Source organism: Wyeomyia smithii, chromosome 3, assembly GCF_029784165.1.
Source record: "Wyeomyia smithii strain HCP4-BCI-WySm-NY-G18 chromosome 3, ASM2978416v1, whole genome shotgun sequence".
Taxonomy (NCBI): Eukaryota; Metazoa; Arthropoda; class Insecta; order Diptera; family Culicidae; genus Wyeomyia; species Wyeomyia smithii.
In genome coordinates, this window is record NC_073696.1 from 159,137,797 (window position 1) to 159,163,607 (window position 25,811).

General features: G+C 41.5%; 2 protein-coding genes across 26 annotated transcripts in view; one reads left to right on the plus strand and one right to left on the minus strand.

The window, feature by feature from the left end:
• The window catches only part of LOC129732744 (NADH dehydrogenase [ubiquinone] 1 alpha subcomplex subunit 7-like), a 133,817-nt gene extending 129,843 nt beyond the window's left edge, over positions 1 to 3,974 (plus strand). The window contains exon 4 of the mRNA XM_055693926.1: positions 3,908 to 3,974. Within this exon, the coding sequence (XP_055549901.1) occupies positions 3,908 to 3,959 (52 nt within the window). The 3' untranslated portion in view covers positions 3,960 to 3,974. The remainder of the gene's footprint in view (positions 1 to 3,907) is intronic.
• Positions 1 to 25,811, minus strand: part of LOC129732737 (GAS2-like protein pickled eggs) — a 1,144,034-nt gene that overhangs the window by 36,339 nt on the left and 1,081,884 nt on the right. For 21 of the 25 annotated variants that reach the window (XM_055693914.1, XM_055693916.1, XM_055693911.1 and 18 more), the window contains 2 exons: positions 3,624 to 3,684; positions 3,396 to 3,563 (listed from right to left, as the gene is read on the minus strand). The exons of 1 other annotated variant lie outside the window; for it this stretch is intronic. In XM_055693914.1, the coding sequence (XP_055549889.1) occupies positions 3,544 to 3,563; positions 3,624 to 3,684 (81 nt within the window). In that variant the 3' untranslated portion in view covers positions 3,396 to 3,543. Of the gene's footprint in view, positions 1 to 3,395; positions 3,564 to 3,623; positions 3,685 to 20,983; positions 23,848 to 25,811 lie in introns of those variants that run through there. 3 more of the 25 variants (XM_055693920.1, XM_055693919.1, XM_055693913.1) reach the window with 3 other exon arrangements.

The window sequence follows — 25,811 nt, forward strand, 5'->3', positions numbered from 1 at the left end:
ATATTTATATCACTTAGAACATTTAAATCTTTTCTTGAGAACCGTTCGCCCAATCGTTTTGTTGTCAAAGAATGAATTGTATATTTTTGATCAAGCATCCCAATGAACGTATGGTTTTTGCTGGAGAACCATGGACAAATTAAGAAAATCGTGTATTTTCGTAAATAATTATAATTTTTCGAGCTTAAATTAGAAATAACTCGAAAACCAATGCCTTTAGAATGTTTACTACCAAGAGCTTTTTGATTCAAAATGGCTCTCTGCATCTTTTAAAATCATCAGAATACAAATATTTTGAAAAATGTTTGAATTAGAATTTTCATAAAAAAATAATGTACCATAAAAAATTATTTTGCGTATTAACGTCAAGTTTCTTAAAAAAAAATAAAAAATAAATTCAATTCTTTTTTTTTAATTGAAATTTAATGTTTATTTTTATTTATTTTTGGCCAAAAAATTTTTTTTTGTACAGTGTATATTTTTTTTATGGTGCATTTTTAATTCCCTACAACTCATTCTCAGACAGTTTTTCTATACAACCAACGGTTCCTGGGCTACAATGCTTCGAATAAAACCTATGCCAAAAGGCATACGCCCTTTTAGAATGTAACTCATGGGTGTAAAAAATCTCTCCACCTGTGAAAAATGCTCAGTTTGCTAAGCCAAATACGTGTGCAAAGTTTCATTCAAATCAAAAATGGTCGATTAAATTTTCGCGTATTTCCAGGCGATTTGAAATGAATTTGCTCTGTAGTATCCGCCGTGTCGTCCAAAGAGTGAATTAGAAGCACGCAGATTTTCGACGTTTCACAAGTGATGAAGACATCTATGATGACCGTGATGTGTTTTTTAATAATTCTGTAAGCAATGAAGTCTTACTGCTCCTGGTTGACTTAAGAGATGAAGTAACACGATTAAAAATCAACTTACATGATTGTTTGTTGATTACAGAAGTTATGTTCTTGATCGCTGTTTGCTCCTGGAAAAACATGGCATCCAGTGTGTTTTGTACGAATCTCATGCATGGGATTTCGAGTACTCCCTTTGCAATAACAAGATTCGCATTATAAATATTGATGACATCATTCATGATGGTAATTTTGGCCGTTTTTTGGGGGATTTTCATGTTCCCTCTCAATGGGCACGACATTACCAGCAAAATTTGAAAAATTTATCTCCCTGTATTCAGGAGTAATTTTAACTATTTTCAGTCTGTTCGAAACAGAGGATATTGGCGTCACAGTGGTTAGACCTGAGGTATTTTTGTGACCTGTGACAATAACCTTGTCTTCTGCTGGGACTTCCTCACAGGATTTTCCAATATCCTTAGAGGCTACACCAGCTTCTAACAAGGTTTTGTGGCAGTCGTCGGTCACGTTCTGCCTCTGTCTTCCACTACCGCCATCGCTCTTGCCGCCTCCATCTCCCTGCTTACCATTCGACTATGGCATAGGTTTTTTTGGAGGTTGTTTGCGTATTCGAGCATCACCGAATTTATAGTCTAAAACATATTTATTCTTTTTAATTGATTGAAGGGACATACCATCAACTAGAAAAGTAAGTTCTATGTGTTGTTGGTTGATGATTTTGCGTCGGAGAACTCTCCATGCATCAGTCACCAGTCCCTCGTTTTGGCTTTCTACCAGAGCTAGAATTGTATCATTGCTATCATCCACGCTTCGTGGGAAAAATCCAATGGAAGCGTCCGGTTGTGGTATAAATTCATTATCGAGCGTCATTAGCTCAACATTGCCCGCTGAAGTAATGGTAGAAATTATCTTTTTTAACCAGTCAACTGTATCCTGGTTCTTGCAGAGAACAACAAGGAAGCCTGGTCTAAATTGACAGGTGCCAAATTACGGTTTAAGTTTTTGTTTTTTTTTGTTGAACTACTTTCAGTAAAATTGCCTTTTGTACAGCTAATAGTTGTGGCATTGTAAGTTCAACATGAGGGTAATTTTTCAAAAGAACTCCTACCCTAATGTAACTTGTAGCCTCTCTGTAGGAGGGTTTGTTCGGTACCACTGGGACAGTAGATTTTCCCGAAGAACCTTCCCTTGCTAAACCAGTGCTCTGTTGAGAAGATTCCTTTACCTTTTTAGCGGTTGGAGCATTTCCACCACTGCTCGCAGAACCGCTTAAATTGGTTTCTCTGGAACGCTTTGTTGAGTCGTTATGTGATGTCCCTTGTTTAGCCAGGAGACGAGCTTCTGAGAGAGTGTGTCCGTCTTCGAGCAGATGTTTAAAACGCTTCACGGTTGCTCCACTCAGTCTGATTTTTTTCCCTGTCGGTGGGGTTTTTACGTGACCCTTAACCGATGGAGAAATAAAAGGAATGTTTAGCACCGTAACGTTTGCACTATCATCCATGCTATCGTCGATTCCGTCCTCAAAGTCATCGTTCTCCCTATCGTGATTAGGGGTGTTCAGGAGCGATGAGGAACAAGAATCGACTCCATACTACTCATTTTATTATATGAGCAATCGAATAAAAAGTTTATTAATTTGCTAGAAAAATAGAACAAAACTAACAACGACACACTTTGCAAGCGCTGGCGTTGTCTACAAATTATTGTGCGAGTAATTTTTTTATTTTATTTTTTTACACTATGAGCTTCAAGATTGCACACGCGTTAATCCCAGTCACACTGACCGAAAACAATAGGCTCGCCGCATTGAAACAAAAGAGCCAAGAACGCTATACAGGGCAAATTTTTTAGCCCGAAAAAACACTGGCGAAGCTTTAACCGACCAAGTGAAGCCGCCAAAACTCCACAAGGCCTTTTTCTCCACCCACTTGATCGAAAACCGGTACAAAAACGACCGCGGAAGGTCCGTAAAAATCAGTTGCAAATGGTACTTGCAGAAAAATTAACACAATCTCCCGATACACTTGACGCTAGCGGAGGTATAATGAAAATCAACCGCACACGACGAGAGCCGACAGAACAATGATCAACCGCCATATCATCTCATTTACTCCTGCAATGATTTTCGTAAAATCATTTCATCGTTCAAGATGGTTTTGAAATAATTCCACCCAAATCGTCACTTCTTCCGTTTTTACTTCAAGAATATGACACTCATAATAACCCATATTTCACGGCAGGTGTTACTTTTCGACGATTTTCTCACCTATCCAGCTTTCCACGAGCCCTGATGGCGGACAGCGCACGCGACCCATTTTGACGTTTTGTAGGTCAGGTAATTTTCAATTGCAGTAACGGAGTAGAAAATTTAACAACATCTTAACGTAGCACAGCAACTTCATAAACTAAATGTTTTGTAATTTGAATTTCGTCGTACATTCACTTTACTCTGAATTCACCATAACGTGACTGCAGTAATAAGCAACATTACCATTGTTTCTTTAATATCCAAAGTAAAGTTAAATCTAGTTTTAATATATAAGATATATTATAACAATTTTAATTCACAATTCATTTGCTGTAATACTAATTAGTAGTATTTCTGTGAATGAAATCTTCGTCTCCTTATCGTTTGTTTATGATTACATTCATTATAATATTACTGAATAAATGTCTATATACTGGTAGTATTTTCTGCAAAAAATATAGTAACAAGTAAGATATAAGAGATAATATTTTTGATACTGTTTTTACCTGGATAGATGCATTTGTCTTTTGAAATATCTTGAAAAGATTCACGTGTCTCAGAACCATTCTGAAAAAATAGAAAAGTTATAAATAAGTGTTAGTTTTTTTGATACCGTAAATAAGAGTGATTTTTTTTGATATATCTTAAATATTTTAAGAATATACTGAATACAAAATTGTTCTTTTCTCGTGATGTTTTAGCAATTTTAGATTTCCCTTATATGCGTCTTCTATATTCCTTCCTTAAATCAATTGATATTACTATTTAGTACACTTTTTTTTCTTTTCAGATTCTATTTACGTGCTCAACTAGGAATAAGACGTTCCCGAAAATATATTTGATTCTTGAAGCTGCAGGAACCATATTTATCAAGATTGTGTTTTGTGTTGTGTAACTCATTTATAATTGTATTATTATATATGAAAATATGAGAGGGTTTTTATGCCTGTTTTAAGAGAAATATTGATTGATTTTACTCAAGCAGGCTTTTACCTACTCCAACAATTATTTTGGCCCCGTTATGCTTTTTGCGATTGGGCCTACATTACATTTAATTGAAATAAAAAAAAAATGTTTGATAGTACTGGCATACATTGATCAAGATCCAATTACTACTTCAAAAGTTTAACAACATTTCTGCTGTTATATATATATATATATATATATATATATATATATATATATATATATATATATATATCTATATATATATATATATATATATATATATATATATATATATATATATATATATATATATATATATATATATATATATATATATATATATATATATATATATATATATATATATATATATATATATATATATATATATATATATATATATATATATATATATATATATATATATATATATATATATATATATATATATATATATATATATATATATATATATATATATTTGGTTTGAAATTGTTTGTGACCGCCAATACCGACAACTTTTTATAATTGTAACTTTGTTTTTCGTTATGTTTAGTGATGTTACCGATTATGACCAACTAAATGTGTAAATGACAACTAGTTTAGTGAACAAACAACTTGACATAGTTCGACCAAAATTATTGTGAGTTTCTAAATGTTTAAAATATGTTTGTCTATTTTTAAATACAATTTTTTCACCAGTTTCCCTTGAAAAAGACGCAAACCAAGCGTTGAAACGTCGGGACGAAATAAAACCGTCTCGTTCTAAATTTATTTAAAGACTGCTAAGCCGTAATCACATATATATATATATATATATATATATATATATATATATATATATATATATATATATATATATATATATATATATATATATATATATATATATATATATATATAAATATATATATATATATATAAATATATATATATATATATATATATATATATATATATATATATATATATATATATATATATATATATATATATATATAATTTATATATATATATATATATATATATATATATATATATATATATATATATATATATATATATATATATATATATATAAGTGCTCACTGCTAGCAAGCAGTCCCGGACCATCAGCGGGAGCTAGCCTAGGTCGTGGCGAGGTTCAGGCACTGGGCCGCTGAATTCTCGCAAAAGCCACACTGGCCGGAAGCAGCTCCGACGGAGCGAGTAGTGCCGCTCCCACCACCCTAATGCACTATACCGCCCATTGGGACTGATGCCAGTAATGTTCCCAATTACGGTAACTGGTCGCATCACTATAGGATAAGAGTCGGATTTCGTTTTCGTACCATGATTTTGGGCTGGCACCTGCGCCGAGCTCCCTTAGTAATGTCGTGTGATAACGGCTTGAAACGGCGAGATTACAACCGGTGCAGGGGTCTCCGTCCCGTAAAACCTGGCAGGCCTTCCAGTACGTTCCGAGTCCATTGCCTGGTGGGAACCAGGCAGGAGTAGGAACAGATGTCTTTTCCTGACTTGCACCGGTCGGGGGTGTCATAGTTGCCCATAAGGCGCCATGGCAGCCGCCCCTATCCATGGCCACACTGATCCGGCATAGACTACCTTGGGACCATTTAGGCGACTACTCCATTATGGATAAGGATAGCGGCTGGTAGGGGGACCCAATAAACAAGAATGCAGCAAAACAAAACTCTGGAGATGGGGGTAGATGGGTTGGAAAACCCATTTTCGCGAGGTGGCATCCAGCGGTCTCCGCCTAGAAAAGTGGAGACGGATGCGGTGAAGGTCGCCTGCGAAGACGGTAAAGGCAGTACGCCTACCGGATCTACGCAAGACATCGCGGTGGCTGGTCCACAGCTATTAAAGGCGGTCGGCAGACAGCGGGACACGCTACCGAGGGTAGTGGCCCTGTCTGAGCAGCTCGATGCTATAATCGAGTTTGCGAAAAGTCGCAGCAATACAACGAAGTACTTGAAGCAGGCCCTCTACATGCTTCGGTCCTCCATCGATGCTGCGAAAAAGGAGCATGCCGAGCTCGAAATGAAAGCTGCGGCTGCGGAGAAAGAGGAGACGAAGGTGACCGAGCTGGCGACGAAGTCGGTCCAAACGGACGCCAGCACGTTTGCGGCGGTTTGCGCGGCAGGGCCAGCTGCCAAACGAACGCGACAGTCCCCGGGAGAGACGGCCCCCGGGGGCACCAAGAAGCGTTTAATCGCAAACAGCCCTCAGACCGGTGTAGGAGTGGCGCAAGCAACGCCCACGGTGGCAGCCAAGGAGCAGAAGGCTCCCGGTAACCCGTGGGTAACGGTTCCGGGAAGGAGTAGGAACCAAAAAGTGGTGGCCAAAAAACCGCACCCGGTTACAAATCCTGCGACGAAGAAAGTTAAAAATAAGGGCGACGCACTCATCCTTAAGACAGAAGAGTCAATGTACTCGGAAGTCCTTAAGGCAATGAGAGGCGATGCGAAGCTCAAAGATCTGAGGGCAGATGTGCGTAGCATCCGCCGATCCCGCAAGGGAGAAATGATCGTCGAGCTCCGCAAAGAAGTCAGAAACAAGGGCCCAGCCTATCGGGCATTGGCCCAAGAGGCGCTTGGAGATAGAGTGCAGGTTCGGGCACTCACGTCGCAGGTAACCCTACAACTTAAATACCTGGACGAAGTCACCGAGGCATGCGAAAGCGTGGATTCCCTCAAGGAGCAGTGCGAAGTGGTTGTGGCACCAGAGGCAGTTCGACTGCGCAAAGGCCCAGTAGGAACCCAGACCGCCACTGTCAAGCTTCCGTCAGTAGACGCAAACCTGGCGCTAAAGGTAGCGAGGCTCAAAGTGGGCTGGTCAATGTGCCCACTCAGCATCTACCAGCCGCCGGAGGTCTGCTTTCGATGCTTCGAGCAAGGACACAAGTCCTTTAGCTGCAAGGGGCCTGACAGGAGCTCCCTATGCAGGCGGTGCGGTGCTGCAGGCCACAAAAGCAAAGACTGCGGAGAGCCCCCGAAGTGCTTGGCGTGCGCCGGGAAGCGTGACGCAAAGCAGATAATGGGAGGCCCGAGGTGCACGGCCGGTAAGCCGACTAGCAAGCCACGGGCGTGAGAGTGACACAGCTAAATTTGAACCACTGCTTCGCGGCTCAGCAACTGCTATACCAAGCAGTCACTGAGTCGTTGTCGGACATCGCCATAATCTCGGACCCCTACCGAATTCCTTCCGGAAATGGTAACTGGATTTCGGACGGGTCCGGTATGGCGGCAATATGGACGACGAGCAGGTTCCCGGTTCAAGAGATAGTGTCAACTTCAAACGAAGGATACGCGGCTGCCAAGGTGAACGGAGTGTACTACTGCAGCTGCTATGCTCCGCCTCGTTGGTCTACCGAGCAGTTCGCAAGGATGATCGACCGAGCCACCGGGGAGCTGATCGGTCTATCACCGTTGGTAGTGGCGGGCGACTTCAACGCATGGGCAACTGAGTGGGGAAGTCGACGCACAAACCAGAGAGGCCGGATCTTGTTGGAGGCTTTGGCGAAGCTCAACATAGATCTGGCCAACGTCGGCTTGAAGAGCACCTTCAGTAGAAACGGCGCGGAGTCGATCATCGATGTGACATTCTGTAGTCCAGGATTGATCACGAACTGGAGGGTAGACGATGGCTACACTCATTGCGACCATCTGGCGGTCTGTTATAGCGTAGACTGTAAAACGAGACCGCATGTGGCGAGTAGAATTAACACTCCAGCTCCTCGCGGGTGGAGGATATCACACTTCAACGAAGAGGTATTTGCGGAAGCAATTAGACTAGAACACGAGGCGAGCAGAACTCGTAACCTGAGCGCTGATCAACTTGTTGCATTACTTTCGCGGGCGTGCGACGCCATTATGCCTAGGAACCGCCAGCCTAGGCATGGAAGGCCACCAGTCTGCTGGTGGACCGACGCGATAGCGGACCTCCGCAGAGCGTGTCTTCAAACGAGAAGAAGGATTCAACGTGCGCGAACCGACGAAGAAAGGGAAGATCGTCGAGGGGCATTCAGTTCCGCAAGAGCGGCGCTTAAGAGAGCAATAAGAGCTAGTAAACGTGCGTGCTTCGAAAGACTGTGCGCTAGTGCCAACACTAACCCGTGGGGTAACGCCTATAGGATGGTGATGGCCAAGACTAAGGGTGCGATGGCGCCCGCAGAAAAATCACCAGTGATGCTTGAGCGGATCATAGAGGGACTCTTTCCATGCCACGAGCCAAATCCTTGGCCTCCGGCTGGCGAGTCACTTCACCGACGTTCCAGTATCTCAAACTCAGACCAGAGGTGGTCGGCCAACCTGCCGAACACCCAATATATGAGTGACGGCGTTAGCCGTGCCGAGGCAGAGGAGGCGGAAACGGTTACGAATGAGGAACTCATCGCGATCGCCAACTCCCTGAAGGTGAGCAAGGCACCGGGATTGGATGGGATTCCGAATCTGGCTGTGAAGAAGGCCATCAAAGAGGCCCCCAGACTATTCCGGGAAGTCATGCAGAAGTGCCTGGATGACTGTACATTCCCAGAGAGATGGAAGCGACAGAAGCTGGTCTTATTGCCGAAGACAGGGAAACCACCTGGTGACCCGTCGGCATACAGACCGATATGTCTGCTCGATACGGCGGGTAAGGTGCTCGAGAAGGTTATTCTCAATAGACTGGTTAGGTACACCGAAAGTGCAAACGGTCTGTCGAGTAACCAGTTCGGCTTCCGAAAAGGCAAGTCTACGGTGGATGCTATTCTGTCCGTCACCAAAACAGCAGAGGTAGCACTCCAGCGTAAAAGATGGGGCATTCGCTATTGCGCAATCGTCACGTTGGACGTGAAAAATGCGTTCAATAGTGTTAGCTGGGATTCCATAGCCCACTCGCTTCGGAAACTAGACATTCCGGTGTCTTTGTACAGGATTCTGGAAAATTATTTCCAGAATCGTGTGCTAGTTTACAGCACAGACGAGGGTCAAAAATGTGTCCCAATTACCACAGGGGTTCCACAAGGTTCCATCCTGGGCCCGGTACTGTGGAATATCATGTACGATGAAGTGCTGAAACTAAAGCTCCCCCAAGGGGTTGTGATCGTTGGGTTTGCGGACGATATCACACTTGAGGTCTACGGCGAGTCGATCGAGGAGGTTGAGTTGACGGCTTCGCACTCTATAAGCGTCGTCGAGGACTGGATGCGCTCCAAAAAACTGGAGCTGGCGCATCATAAGACGGAGATTTCAGTTATCAATAACCGCAAGTCGAAGCAACAGGCGTTGATCAGTGTCGGGAATTGCACCATCGCCTCTAAGCGCTCCCTGAAGCTGCTGGGGGTGATGATCGATGACAAGCTCGCCTTCGGGAGCCATGTCGAATATGCCTGTAAGAGGGCTTCAATGGCTATTGCAGCATTATCTCGCCTGATGTCCAATAGCTCAGCAGTGTACGGCAGCAAGCGGAAACTTCTAGCTAGCGTGACTTCGTCCATACTGAGATACGGCGGGCCAGTGTGGTCCAAAGCACTAGGTACTAGTAAACATCGGAGTAAGTTGGAAAGTACCTACAGGTTCATGTGCCTGAGGGTTGCGAGCGCGTATCGAACTGTGTCATACGACGCAGTCTGCGTCCTGTCCGGCATGATGCCTATCAGCATAGCCATTAAGGAGGACGTAGAATGCTTCGATCAACGTGACACAAGGGGCATACGAGGTACCAGAAGATCATTCTCGATGATCAGATGGCAGCAGGAGTGGTCCGATTCCGCGAAGGGTAGATGGACGCATCGACTTATTCCGGATGTATCCGGATGGGTCGGGAGGCGCCATGGAGAAGTGAACTTCCATCTGACACAGATTCTGTCAGGCCATGGTTGCTTTAGGCAGTATCTACACAGATTCGGGCATGCGGGGTCCCCCATGTGTCCCGAGTGCGCGGAAGCGGAAGAGACTGCTGAGCATGTCTTCTTCGTGTTCCCTCGTTTTGTGCATGCGTGGAGCGACATGATGGTAGTGAGCGGGCCAGACACCACTCCGGACAACCTAGTTCGGAGGATGTGTAAAGACCCAAACATTTGGAGGGCGGTTTGAACAGCCGCCTCTCAAATAGTTTTAGAATTGCAAAACAGGCGACAGGTTGACCACCGACACGCCAGTGTTAGCTAACGGCCAGTCTCCAGGTTAGTTAGCTAAGTTAGCAAAAAGACCTAAAGAACCAAGAGGGTGCACAGAGCACAAAAGCCGCTCCCCGAAGCAATACCTAGCGGTGGTCCCGGGGAGTATTATGGGCTGGAGACTGAAGGGGTTTTAGTGGGTCCGGTCACTGATTCAAACCAACCCCACACTCCCTGAGGTTGGTCACCTCAGGGGTTTGGATGCAAATTTCCCCTTCACCTGAAACAAAATATATATATATTTATATATATATATATATATATATATATATATATATATATATATATATATATATATATATATATATATATATATATATATATATATATATATATATATATATATATATATATATGAGCGGGGGCCTAGTGTGGTTGGTAACGTCTCCGTCAACCACGCTCGACGCCTGGGTTCGAATCCCACCGCCGACATAGGTGTCGATGGTTGTGAGGTGGCGTGATCCACTCACAACCAACCCAACTGGTCAAGATTCAATCCCAGCCGACACCGGGAGATTTTCTGAGGCGAAAAATCTCTGGGATCACGCCTTCCATCGCATGAGGAAGTAAAGCCGTTGGCGCCAGTCCGTTAATAAACGGGTCGTGAGTTAGGGTCCTGGGTGTGGAGTCGCCTCCCTGGGCGTCGGTGATTGGCCACAACAGTGGCGGAACTAGACCGACGGAAAATAAACGAGAATAAAAAAAAAAAAATATATATAATCAAAGGTCGACATTTGCGTTCAAAATTATTGCCTGAGAAAATATTTGCTCTGATCATTGACCATAAATTGCATTCGAGACATGTCCCTTTTTATAGACAAACTTTACATTCAGGTGTTTTTCAGGTGTACGGAGTATTCAATTTATGGATTTTCAAGTTATGAATTTTCTACGTGATTCTTTCGCATATTTCGAAATTGATAGTCGTTTCAGACGTTGTAACTGAAAATATAAAGAATCGCTTGTGGCATTTAAGCGCAGAATAAGTTGGATTGGCTATGAAATAAAACAAAAAATGATCAGGCGATTAAAAGCGAATGGTCCTTAAGGTGAAACGGTATTGAAGCCACAAACAGCCAATTTCGAGCCACTACTTCGAAATTTCAGAAGCACAAGACTCAGAAATAGATAATGCATTCCCAGAAAAACAATATTTTATGTTTACTTCACCGCAGCAAACATAAAACAGCGTTCTCACAGATGACGCATTACCTGTTACCGAGTCTTGTGCCTTTGAAAATTCAAAGTGGTGGCTCGAAGTCGACCATTTTTGGTTTCAATACCGTTTGGCCTTAAATAGCTGATGTCGAATGTCGCAAGCATTAAAATCCTGAACAGTTACTAGTATGTAATTTATCCCATCTGGTTTTGTACAAAACCAATGCTTTCTTCCCGAGTTTGATATTGATTTTTTCGACCGTGACCCAGCCGAATAGAAAAATAATGAGGAATAGCAAACTTCTGTTAAAAATTATTCGCTATAAAGACGCCACAGAACATGGTGTTAAATTCATGAAAAATTCTAACCGTGTTCCAACACATAATGAAGACGAACTTCAGTTTATATTGCATGTTGTTGATTCATACCGTAAAAATACCCACCTCATTCAAAATCCGAACTTAACAAACACCAAATGTTTTAGATTATTTTAAACTTAAATTAGGATAATAACATAGCGGTTCTATAAAAATACGAGTGTATTTGAATACGTTTATCGAGAGATATATGTTGAAAATGAAAAAACTCCGCACAATTTTCATATTAATCGATTTCTAAAATATAAGAGCTTTGTGGGTCCATTCAATGAACTCCGATGAACTTCAAAGTTTCGTGGCTTATTGTAGAGGTCAAAAGGAAACTTTTTCAGCCCGGCGCTCATTAAGATCGAGTTTCAAAAACGGCCATATAAAATATGGTCACTCTAATGTAGTGTTTATCTTACTAGAACTTAAAACTAGACACGGCTTTACTGGAGGAAGTGTTGGCAAATGCATCTACCGCTAATACCGCCGCTATCATACGAAAGCACGTCGTTTCATGTGGGGAATATCAACAACGAAAAATGACACGCGTCTAAGCATAACCCGAACTGTTTCGCCGTGCTGCTTCCATTTACTTCCACATCGGCCTCAGGGAAGTACCGGCTGCATCTGCATCTACCGCTGAGGCTGTCACTATACTGCTATTGGTACCAAAAGCTATCAACTCTTCAAATAAGTGTTTTATTTGTTCTCAAAAGAACAATTGTTTAATTCAAAATCGGATTTACGCAATCGCATCTCTGTAATATTACCGACAATAATATTCTTCTGAACAAAATGATACAACTTTCCCATTAGGCCTCTGCCATAATAAACGCGAAAAGCGACGCGAACCGATTCGCTCGGCTGTAGGTTAATGTACAGCCATCAGTAAAGCTGTACATTAACCTACGGCCGAGCGAATCGGTTCGCGCCACTTTTCGCGTCTACTATGGCAGAGGCCTTAGAGAAAGTTGCTGGCTGATGTATTCACTTCAAGCAAGCCTGCTGCTGATGCTTCCCGCTACCACACTGAAACAGCATTTTAGTGAAGGGAGTGTCGTTGCATCAGCTGACCCTGCTACTATCGATGCTGATATACCCGCTGCAATAGCTACGCTATGCATAGCCATGCCACAGTTGTGGCCGCTATACGCTGGCCCAACTGCTGAGCAACTGCAACGCTATTCGTAGCCATGCCACAGTTGTGACCACTATACGCTGCCTTTGGTATCCGCTGTACCTGCATCTGCTGGCCCAGCTGCTATCGATGCTGAGATCCGCTGAAACTGCTACGCTTATCCGCAGCCATGCCACAGTTGTGGCCGCTATCCGCTATCGATGGTACCCACTGCATTACTCCCGCTGCTGCTAAGGGAGGACTGCTGTTGTCGCTGTTCAGAACTATTATGAGCGACTTCGATTTTTTTTTGGATTCAATATTCTTTATTTTTCTTACAGTATTTTCATTATACATTTGTTTTTTGAACATTGTGAGAGATTCAATTTTATCAACTTTTCAACTCTGATGTTTTTAATGTACTATAAGTGTTACTACTTTTTCCTTTTCTACGTACATGATTTACATTTTAATGCTCGGCATTAGTTTTATTTATTAAATAAATATACCTAGCTACTTATGAATAAAGCTCCCGAATGAGCACCGCACTAGAGTTAAGTGCATTGTTTTTAGTGTTTTCAGCGTGTACAGAGATTATGTTTTCGGTCAGATCGATACCAGCTATTTGATGCACTTCTGATGTTCGGGTTCTGAAGGGCACGTTCAAGATCATTTTCAGGAACTTGTTCTGGATCCGTTGAATCTTCTGCAGGTGGGCTCTCGCACAGGTTCTCCAGACCGACGAGGCGTATACAGGGCTAGTAGCGAGTCACTTTTTAGTGACTTTGTCACTATTTTGAGCCTAGTCACTAAAAAGTCACTATTTACGCTAAAAAGTCACTAAAGTCACTATTTTACGACAAAATGGTCACTAAAGTCACTTTTATAGCTTTAAATGTATAAATTAACTTTTGTTGTATTGCAACTTACTTTAGAAAGCTTGCTTCTCATTAACAGAATATTTGGACAGTTCGGTTTGTAAGGCATTTTTGTTAACTTTTCCATCATAGAAGTTTCATGCCAGGCAATGTTTTCAAATTTCTCATCGAAGTGAACAGTGCAGAATAGTTACGAACGAATTATCTAAGAGCTGCAAAGGAATGTAAAGGTTTATTCTACAAGCTACTCGCGTCTTAACCCAGTGTTGTGCGTGAAATTACGTTTGTAGTTTGATTTGCTTGTCTCAAATCAACTGTTCCTCCTGGTTGAAGTGGATTCAAAAATTTTGAGCTTATATTGTGCATAGTCGTGTTGAGGTCTCAATTCGTAGGATTTTGCTTCATCATCCGAACCTACCGGTGTTTACCAGATACCATTTCGAAATTCCATAATGATAACCCGTTCTACGCATATTTGTCCCATGTTCCAGATCAAACAAACGAGTTTCTAGTGGGACGAATTTGATTAGAAAATGTCAAGTGGGTTGAATATGCGTGGAAAATCATTGATGGGAGAAACAGGCTTAGTATTGTTTTTGCAGATTTTCGGAACGAACAATGCTATTTATAATATATTTTGAAAAACCCCTCCCTTAGTTAGCTTAACTAACTTCAAACGCTTTTCGAAGCTGTCACAGGCGGCACGGATTCCCAGATTTTCTGGATAACCGCTTTAACCGCTTCACAAGTTGGAGATTTTGTAAATAAAAGTTTATTGAGTTGAGATCAGGTGAACTTAACGGCAATTTATTTCTATTCAAAAAGTCCCTCGAATTGTCCCCATACCAAGCTTGAGTCAAGTTCGCAGAATGCGCTGATGCACCGTCTTGCTAGAACATATACAGTTATACCTCGATTATACACACCCTCGATTATACGCACCCTCGATTTTACGTACTTCGATTTTACGCACATTTTACCTCGATTTTACGCACACTTTTTTCAAACACATTTTAAATTCGTATGTTTTCTTCATTTAATTGTACGTAATGAAGGGTTATATATATACTCTCCCACATACACACACACACACATCATTCGTTGTTTTGCTTTCGTCTCGATTAGACGCAAATTGTTCATCTCTGTTTGAGTTTGCAAAATAACAATACACGAGTTATCGTACGGGTGTTTTTTTGTCGATTAGTTCTAGTGCTGCGCGATAACAATAGCCGGTAGTTTATCGGCAGAAACATCTTCTGCACACTGGTAGGGGCAGGCTACCCCGCCAGTGATCCGATACGCAGCTGATATATCAGCAAGAATAATTCTCCCGCACCGCTGTTACCCCGCTAGCAGCACGGACCACCATACGATCGAGCGAGTGGAAGTCAACTACAAGTGGCATCTACAAGGTCGCGTGTAGGATACGGCCACTGTGTCACAACACGAAGCTGGATCGTCATTGTTTGTTCTGCGGAGACGCTCGATTAATCCTACTATCAGCCGTGAGGTCGTGACTTAGACGTTCGGTGAAGTATTCACTTTAGAATTTTTATCATTATTATTAATAGTATTATTATTATTGTTATTATTATAATTATTATTACTATTATTATTATTAGTATTATTATTATTATTATTATTATTATTATTATTATTATTATTATTATTATTATTATTATTATTATTATTATTATTATTATTATTATTATTATTATTATTATTGTTATTGTTATTATTATTGTTATTATTATTATTATTATTATTATTATTATTATTATTATTATTATTATTATTATTACTATTGTTATTAGTATTAGTATTACTGTCTTTTTTTTTTATTTTGATTCATTGTAGTTTGAAAAATTGTTTTTAAAATTCAATAGCAACTACTTGACCCCCCCCCCACATTCGAATATTTATCGTTTGTGTGCGGTAGAGCGTAACGCTCCCGCAAAATGGACGACATGCAGGTGCAACTATTCCCGGATGTGGAAACATCTGGGGAAGAGATTGAGATCTCCCCCATCAATTTCCCTCTACCTTCCCCGCTACCTAGCCCCGTACCAAGGGTACCGGCAACACGGGTCGATTTTGCGTCACGGGGTTGGCTGCTTCAAGAACCCCCTGATTCAAGATGTAAAGATACTGGATGTCAAGCAATTGCATTCAGTATCCATCGAAGAAGGGAAGAAGAAATTCTTTACTGCGAGGGAACTCGGCATGACCTTTCGGCGTGTCCCGCGTACAAACAGCGCGAGGAAAAAATAAAGCGTTCCCTCAAGGAACGATCAAAGCGCTCTTTCGCAGAAATGCTGAAGAGTGCTGAGCCACCCTCGATAGGAAACATCTTTTCCTTTTTGCCAACCGATGAGGGTACATCTGACGATCCCGTCGAAGGGTGTTCTTATGCCATGCCAGAAGGATCTAGGAAGAGGAGAATGATCAACTCTCCTAATCTTTCTCGCAAAGGTCGCAAGATAACCCCTAGCGGAATGACCAATAAGCCAACACAAAAAGGAAGCGGTGAAGAAAAACCGAAGCAAGTACCTCCCGGTTTTAATTTTAAATCAAACCAGGAGTACCCACCGCTTCCTGGGGCACCAAAAACCCCTCGTGCACCCATTTCTCGATCAGAAGATAAAAAAGAAACAGGGTTCATAAAATTTTCTGATATTGTGGACTGGATAATTAAAACATTCAACATACCAGATCCCCTACAAAATATTCTTCTTGCCCTTCTTCCTACAGTGAAAACCTTTTTGATGCAACTAGCAGCAACTTGGCCCCTCATTTCAGCTATTATATCTTTCGATCTTTCGATAATACGGCGAAAGAGGTTAGGAATTTTATCACTGTATTACAGTGGAATTGCAGAAGTATCATCCCCAAATTCGATCTATTTTCTCATTTAATAAATACATACAATTGTGACGCATTTGCGCTCTGTGAAACCTTTCTCAATTCAAACGATCAACTCAATTTCCACGATTTTAACATTATTCGTCGAGATCGAGACTCACACGGTGGAGGGGTACTTTTAGGGATTAAAAAGTGCTATTCCTTCTTCCGAATCGACCTCCCCTCGATCTCGAATATTGAAGTCGTTGCCATTCAAACGAATATGAATGGAAAAGACCTATGCCTTGTTTCGTTATATATGCCTCCATCCGCGCGGATTGAACAGAAGCATCTCACTGATATAGCAGAGTTGCTTCCCGCGCCTTTTTTGATATTGGGAGATTTTAATTCTCACTGTTCGCTATGGGGGTCGCTGTACGACGACAACCGATCTTCTTTAATCTGTAACTTGATCGACGACTTCAATATGACAGTTTTGAATACTGGGGAAGCGACACGTGTACCTAATCCTCCAGCACGTGAAAGCGTGCTTGACCTATCCCTTTGCTCGACATCACTAGCGTTAGATTGCCGGTGGAAAGTAATCAACGATCCCCACGGTAGTGATCATCTTCCAATCGTTATATCAATTGCTAATGGTTCAACTCCCCCGAACCCAATCAATATTTCCTACGACCTTACACGTAATATTGATTGGAAGTGTTATGAGTCTATTATAGCGCAATCTATCGAGACTCACGAGGAACTTCCTCCGGAGGAAGAATACGCGTTCTTAGCTGGCTTGATAATCGACGCCGCGACTCAAGCTCAGACGAAACCGATACCCGGGGTAACGATTAGACAGCGCCCTCCCAACAAATGGTGGGACAAAGAGTGCTCTGAGCTGTACGCGCGAAGGTCCGCGGCGTATAAGGACTACCGGGAGTACGGCACTGTCAACCTGCTTCGAAAGTACGAGGCACTGGGCAGGCAGATGAAGAGCTTAGTAAAGGCGAAAAAACGCGGGTACTGGCGGCGGTTCGTAAACGCGTTGTCCAGGGAAACAGGGATGAGCACTCTTTGGGATACCGCCAGGCGCATTCGGAACCGTGACGTTTCGAATGAAAGCGAGGAGTATTCAGATCGCTGGATACTCGATTTTGCCAAAAAGGTCTGTCCAGACTCTGTACCGGAACAGAAAACCTTTCGCGACGCTTTATTAGTAACTACGGAAGAGCCTCCATTTTCGATGTTGGAATTTTCAATGGCTCTCCTGTCGTGCAACAATAAGGCTCCAGGGTTAGATAGAATAAAATTCAACCTGTTGAAGAATCTACCCGACTCTGCAAAAAGACGCTTGTTGAATTTGTTCAACAAGTTTCTTGAGCTAAATATTGTTCCGCATGACTGGAGGGAGGTAAAAGTCATTGCTATTCGGAAACCCGGGAAACCTGCCTCTGATCACAATTCATATAGGCCGATTGCGATGATCTCTTGCCTCCGGAAATTAATGGAGAAAATTATCCTTTTACGGTTAGACAAATGGGTCGAAACAAACGGGTTACTTTCAGATACTCAATTTGGCTTTCGCCGGGGCAAAGGGACGAACGATTGCCTAGCGTTGCTTTCTACTGAAATTCAACTAGCCTTTGCTCGAAAAGAGCAAATGGCTTCTGCGTTCATGGATATTAAGGGGGCTTTTGACTCTGTCTCTGTAGAAGTTTTAAGCGCGAAACTTCATTCGCAGGGACTTTCACTAAATCTGAATAACTTTTTGCTCAATTTGTTGTCAGAAAAGCATATGTATTTCTCACATGGCGATTCGACAACTTCCCGAATTAGTTACATGGGCCTCCCCCAGGGCTCATGTTTAAGTCCTCTCTTATATAATTTTTACGTCAATGACATCGATGAATGTCTTGCAAATTCATGCACGCTAAGGCAACTTGCAGACGATAGCGTTGTATCCATTACTGGTGGCAAGGCTAGCGATCTGCAAGGACCATTGCAAGATACCTTAGACAATTTGTCTGAATGGGCTCTTAAGCTGGGTATCGAATTCTCTCCGGAGAAAACTGAGCTGGTCGTTTTTTCTAGGAAGCATAACCCAGTTCAGCTGCAGCTCCTACTAACGGGTAAAACGATCTCTCAGGTTTTAGTCGCTAAATATCTCGGGGTCTGGTTCGACTCCAAATGCACCTGGGCTTGTCATATTAGGTATCTGACACAAAAATGCCAACAGAGGATTAATTTTCTTCGTACGATTACCGGAACTTGGTGGGGTGCTCACCCAGGAGACCTTCTAAGGTTATACCAAACAACGATATTGTCAGTTCTTGAGTACGGCTGTTTCTGCTTTCGCTCCGCCGCGAACACGCACATTATAAAATTAGAGAGAATACAATATCGTTGTTTGCGTATTGCCTTGGGTTGCATGCAGTCGACCCATACGATGAGTCTTGAAGTGTTAGCGGGTATTCTTCCGTTGAAACATCGTTTTTGGAATCTCTCTTACCGGTTGCTAATTCGATGCACAGTTATGAACCCATTAGTAATTGAAAATTTCGAGAGGTTGGTCGACCTTCAATCTCAATCCAGATTTATGACTTTATATTTTGACTATATGGCTCAAAATATTAATCCTTCTTCATACGATTCCTCCAATGTCGCACTTTTAGCTACTTCTAATAATGCTATATTATTCGACACCACCATGGAACAAGACATTTCTGGTATCCCGGATCAATTGCGACCCCAAGAGATCCCTAAGATTTTTTCCAATAAGTTTAAACATGTTAGTTATGATAAAAGGTTTTTCACTGACGGATCTAATCTAGATGAGTCCACTGGCTTCGGTGTTTTCCACGAAAATTTTACCGCCTCCTACAAACTCGATGCTCCTGCTTCCGTGTACGTCGCAGAACTTGCTGCTATTCAGTACTCTCTTGGAATCATCGAAACCTTACCCATAGACCACTACTTCATCTTCACAGATAGTCTCAGTGCCATTGAGGCTCTGCGATCAATGAAGCCTGTGAAGCACACCCCGTATTTCCTGGGGAAAATACGGCGGTTTTTAAGTGCTTAAACAGATAAAAATTACCGGGTTACCTTAGCGTGGGTTCCTTCTCATTGCTCGATTCCGGGTAACGAAAAGGCTGACTCTTTAGCTAAGGTGGGTGCTATTGACGGCGATATTTATGAAAGACCAATTGCTTATGATGAATTTTATAGCATTTTGCGTCAGAAAACACTCAACAGTTGGCAATCATCGTGGAACTCAGATGAACTGGGACGGTGGCTACATTCCATTTTTCCTAAGGTATCGACGAAAGCATGGTTCAAGGGGTTGGATGTAGGTCGGGACTTCATTCGCGTGATGTCCAGACTTATGTCCAATCACTATACGTTAAACACGCATCTTTTTCGTATAGGGCTCGTAGACAGTAATCACTGCGTTTGTGGCGATGGCTACCATGACATCGAGCATGTTGTTTGGTCGTGTACCGAATACTGTGGTGTTAGGTCTGAGCTTATAGATTCCCTTCGGGCCCGAGGAAAACAACCGAACGTACCCGTTAGAGACATTCTGGGAAGCGGTGATCTCCAGTACATGACACAGCTATACGTGTTCATGAAACACGCTGGTATTAAAATATGAAACTCTTCTATCTATTTGTTAGATTACCATTCCCGCTACACGCTGAAAGAAGATGATACACTAAGCTGGAGACACTCAAACGAAGACTCGGCATCTTTATGTTCACGCAGACACCTCAGTCCAAACTGCTCAAATAGAACATCACTGCTTAGCCATGTACAAATAAATAAATCGTATAACTCAATATAGTTAAAATCAAAATTGTAACTCCCCTCCTCTCACCTTAAATCCCCACTAGCTCGTAGTCGGCCGCGAGAATAAAGAAAAGGCCTCCCTCTTTTCCCTGCTAATTTAGAATTTAAAAAAAAAGTACTTGGCTCAGTTAAACATAAATTGTATCGTGCCGTGTCAAATAAACTATTTAAAAACAAAAATACACACACACACACATAAACACACACATACACAAACAGACAAACAAACACACATACATACACACACGCGCACGCGCACACACACATATATACGCACAAATATACGCGCACACATATACGCACATACATACACAAATTCACACACATCCACACACATATACGCACATCCACACACATATAGGCTCATACAAACACGTACACACGCACACACGCGAACACACATACACATATATACTCACATACACACACGCCCATTTCATTGTTTTAAGTAATTCCTTCAAAGCATTTTGCATATGTTCTTGGTGAGTTTCCCACGGCACATTAGAGAACGTCTATCATTTACGTAACGCAAATAATTACCTTTTTCGACCCCGCTCCTATGTCACTCTCTTTTTTGGAACCTTAATATTGTTTCTATGAGTTGTCAAGCTTTCCAATCCCCCTTTCGAACGTTACATACTAATTGGATGACCCCTACATGTTTTCTTGCACATTTCCGATCACGGAAGTTAATTTTGGGCTATAAAAAAATATTAAAAATTGTGAGTCGATTTTATGCACAATTTGATTTTACGCACATTCCAAAAACGAGAATGTGCGTAATATCGAGGTATACCTGTAGTAATTAGCTCTGAAGAGTTTTCGAAGGCACGGGGTAACTTTTTTTTCCAAAACCACCGTTTTAAAATAAACAGCAATAAATTCGGCGTCTTTGTAAATGAAAATCAGAGGAAGTTTACTCGCTTGCAAATTGCTCCCGAGACCATCGCTAAAGCTGTACTCTGCAATCGAGGAACACTCCTTTAGAACTCTGAAATGTTGTCTCTTGCTGCTGCCCACATTCGATTGTTTTGTGTAACCAGTCACACTCCAGGCCAAATAGTTTCTCATCAGAAACATTGAGCTCGCGAACAGCGAGTTGTGAAAGTATCATTTTCACTCTATCGAGCCTCTTTTTCTAAAAGAATCGGCCAAAATATTGTGGACCGATTCAATAGATATACTCAGATGGGTGAGAATTACAAACTGAACGTTATCATTTCGCCGGACACGCTTCTTCGTAACAGATGTTTGAATATTGTGACCAAAAATCGTTTTACTACGACTTTCCGGATTTGTTACATCGCACATCAAGAGCTAAATACAACTGACAGACCACCAACACACCAATGCGTATTCGAGAGTACATACATTCGTTCACGTACTTTCATTAACACTTATAACTCGAAAACTTGTATTCAAATATATTGAACTAGGTGTTATTACAACCATTTCAATGTGAAATTATGATACAGATTTTAGTTAGACTTTTTTCTATGAGAACAAATCATTGCACATCATATGTTCTAAAGACATAAATTTCAGATAAAATTTAATTCATTTATGGTTCAACAATAAAATTCAAAACCCTCTTTTGTATATTTTTGGTCACTATTTGGTCACTATTTAGTCTCTATTTGGTCACTATTTCAATTGAAAAAGTCACTGAGGTCACTATTATTTTGCTCCAAGTTCGCTACTAGCCCTGCGTATAGGAGCATCGGCAGGATGACCTGTTTGTATACCGTCAATTTATTCACGACGGATAATTTCGATTTTCGGTTGATTAGCGGGTACAACTTCTTCATTAGCACTAAACTTTTCGTTACTGTTTGTTCAATGTGGGCGAGTAGCTTATGATCATAGGTCAAACCAAGGTAGCGAACATTTGACGACCAGGGAATATCCACATTGTTCAACCGAATCTTTGTTGTCGGCACCAAACGTTGACTATTCCGATGAGGAAAGACTATGGTCTGAGTTTTTGCTGCATTCACACAAATTTTCCATGAGGTGAGGTAATTCACAAAGACGTTAAGCCCAGTTTGCAGCTTTTTAACTATTTGGTTGAACTGTCTGCCCTCGTACATAATGGCGGTATCATCAGCAAACAGCGACAGGATGCCTCCATTGGGTAGTTCAGGAATATCTGATGTAAATAAGGTGTACAGAACAGGACCAAGGATGCTGCCCTGTGGTGGAACACCAGCTCCTACGTCGTATGGGTCAGACAGGCCACCCAGCACACAGACCTGAGATTTGCGCAGCGTAAGATAGTTTTGCACAATTTTCACTAGATAAACGGGATAGTTGTAGCGCTGTAGCTTGTAGATAAGCCCGTCGTGCCACACGTTGTCAAATGCTTTTTCTATGTCCAGGCAGGCCATGGCAGTTGTTTTAGATAGCTTCTTGTTCCGATTGATGAGTTTTGTTACTCTCTGCAGTTGATATGTTGTTGAATGGCCTCTGCGAAAACCGAACTGCTCGTCCAGGAATATGTTGTTCACTTCTGCGTGGCACAGAATACGGCTGTAGATGCATCGTTCGAATACCTTGCTGACGGCAGAAAGCAGACTGATGAGACGGTAGCTTTTGGGGCATGTGGGATCATTTCCTGGTGTCATAATGGGAATCACTTTCGTCAGTTTCCACTTTGCTGGAAAGCACGCCAATTCAAGGCATCGGTTGAACACATTTTCCACCACAGACAAGGCTGTTGGTCCAAGGTTTTTGAGCACAAGGTTGAACACTCCGTCAAATCCGGGAGCCTTCATGTTCCGAAAGAATTTGATGTCGTTCTGTACCTCGTCCACTGTTATCCGCTGATCAGGTGGTAAGATATTCGGTGTGTGCGCCAGAATTACTATCGATTCTCTGACAGCTGGTTCGATTCCACTCACAATATCACGACCAAGATTGTGGGAAGCGGCAAAATGCTGAGAGATAGCACAAGCCTTTTCGGCGGGCAGTTAGCAGAGTTTCACTATTCACTATTAACGGCGGGATGGGTTTCGGTTTGTTCTTTAACACTTAAGCCACACGCCAAAATAGTCGTGAGCAGTTGGGCAAATTACGTAATTAGGTTGCAAACTGTCTGTTTTTCACTTTCTCCAGACGATCTTGAACGATATTTGTCAGCTGTCTAGCGTAGAATCGGTGCCTAGGGTTGCAGGTACGTTGATATTGTCTTCTCAGCGAGTTTCGCAAGGAAATTATGCGCTTAGTGTTATCGTCGATTTGCGCAAACTTACGTGTCACTGGAACAGATGGGATGTAGCGGCTCTGCTTCCTGGATGACGTCTATCATGGACTGTAGAGTACGATCGATGTCTCCAGCGCTGTTCAAAGTGATGGCCGCATCAAGATGGTTTTCAACATACCGCTGCAGCTGAACCCAATTTGCACGATGGTAATTTCTTCTTTGTTGAACTTGGCGCCGCACAGTGGGACGAAATCAAAAATAGTAGGACATTGGTGTTTGTGATGAAACTCATGGTTTTAGCGTTCCGATGTCTTCTAAAAAGTTTCTCAGCTTTATGAGTACTTTATTTTGACGATAATTTTTTTTCATTAAGGGGGTTGTACACCAAAATAGAAAAATTAACTTTTTTATTTCTTGATGAACTTGGTAACTTGCTTCCGACACATTGTAGAACTAGCTATTACGAGCAAGTTTGTAGAGCATTGGAAAATTCTATCTCTGAACCTGACAAAATTATAAGGTGTTAAAATAAAGCACCCCCTTAAAATGTGTTTTTGCGTGATAACGCTCTTATCTCAATTTTTACATTGTTCAAGTGTTCTACAAACTTCAAACTATGATTAATTGTCACATTTTTGTAGAAGAAAGTGTATCGTTATCTCTTAATTTGGAGGAGTTATGTCTGTTTTTGCACTTTTATTGATAAATTTTTGAGAGAACATATTTTGTGGAAAGGCAGATGTTGGCAGCTACTTTCAGTTCCATTTTATTTGGATGCTTATTCCCTCCAATTGTGTATATATATCGTACAGGAATCGAAGGGGATTGATAGTAATTTTTCGGAAAATAAGTTGCAACTATTTTGGACTTTGATTATTTTTTAATCAACTTTTTTTAAATCGGACAACCAGTGCCCGTAAATGAGTAGGCCATGGATGTTTGATGATTTAACAGGTGCTCGGAAATTTTAGCAAAGTGTTGAAATGTGTAACTTTGAAAAATCTTTCGAAAAAAAAATTCATAACATTTCCATTTCGTACCAGCGAATCTGACTTAAACCAGACGTCAAACAACTCGGATTTTTCAAAGTTATACATTTCAACACTTCGCTAAAATTCCCGAGCACCTGTTAAATCATCAAACGTCCATGGTTTACTCATTAACGGGCACTGGTTGTCCGATTCAAAAAAAAAAGCTGATTAAAAAATTATCAAAATCCAAAAAAGTTGCAACTTATTTTCTGAAAAATTACTATCCATCCCCTTTGGTTCCAGTACGATATATATACACAATTGGAGGGAATAAGTATCCAAATAAAATGGAACTGAAAGTAGCTGCCAACATCTGCCTTTCCACAAGATATGTTCTCTCAAAAATTGTTCAATAAAAGTGCAAAAACAGACATAACTCCTCCAAATTAAGAGATAACGATACATTTTCTTCTACAAAAATGTGACAATTAATCATAGTTTGAAGTTTGTAGAACACTTGAACAATGGAAAAATTAAGATAAGAGCGTTATCACGCAAAAACACATTTTAAGGGGGTGCTTTACTTTAACACCTTATAATTTTGTCAGGTTCAGAGATAGAATTTTCCAATGCTCTACAAACTTGCTCGTAATAGCTAGTTCTACAATGTGTCGGAAGCAAGTTACCAAGTTCATCAAGAAATAAAAAAGTTATTTTTTTTATTTTGGTGTACAACCCCCTTAATGAAAAAAATTATCGTCAAAATAAAGTACTCATAGAGCTGAGAAACTTTCTAGAAAACATCGAAACGCTAAACGGCTTCAAATGTGTTTCGGTTATTGCAGCGACATCGATGTGGTGTATGTTCAGAAAATGTAGAAGTTCTAACTTCTTGTTGGCCACAGAGCGGGCATTCCAGTTAAGGAATCAAAGAATGGATCCATGACGGTAATAAAAAGTCATCATGACCGCAATCTGTTCCTGGTTGGTGCGACAAGCCTTTGTTTGCTGATCGAGTTTAAGAAAAAGCGTAGCTAGCTGTTCCATCGAGTACAAATTGCTACTCGCTGGGGGCATGCTGGCAGCCTGTGCATAACTCAAAAATCCGGGGGGGGGGGGGGGGTCCCGGTTAGGAACACCACCAGTTGCAGGAGGTGGAAACGGCAACGTACTTGAAGTCGCTGGCGGGGTTGGT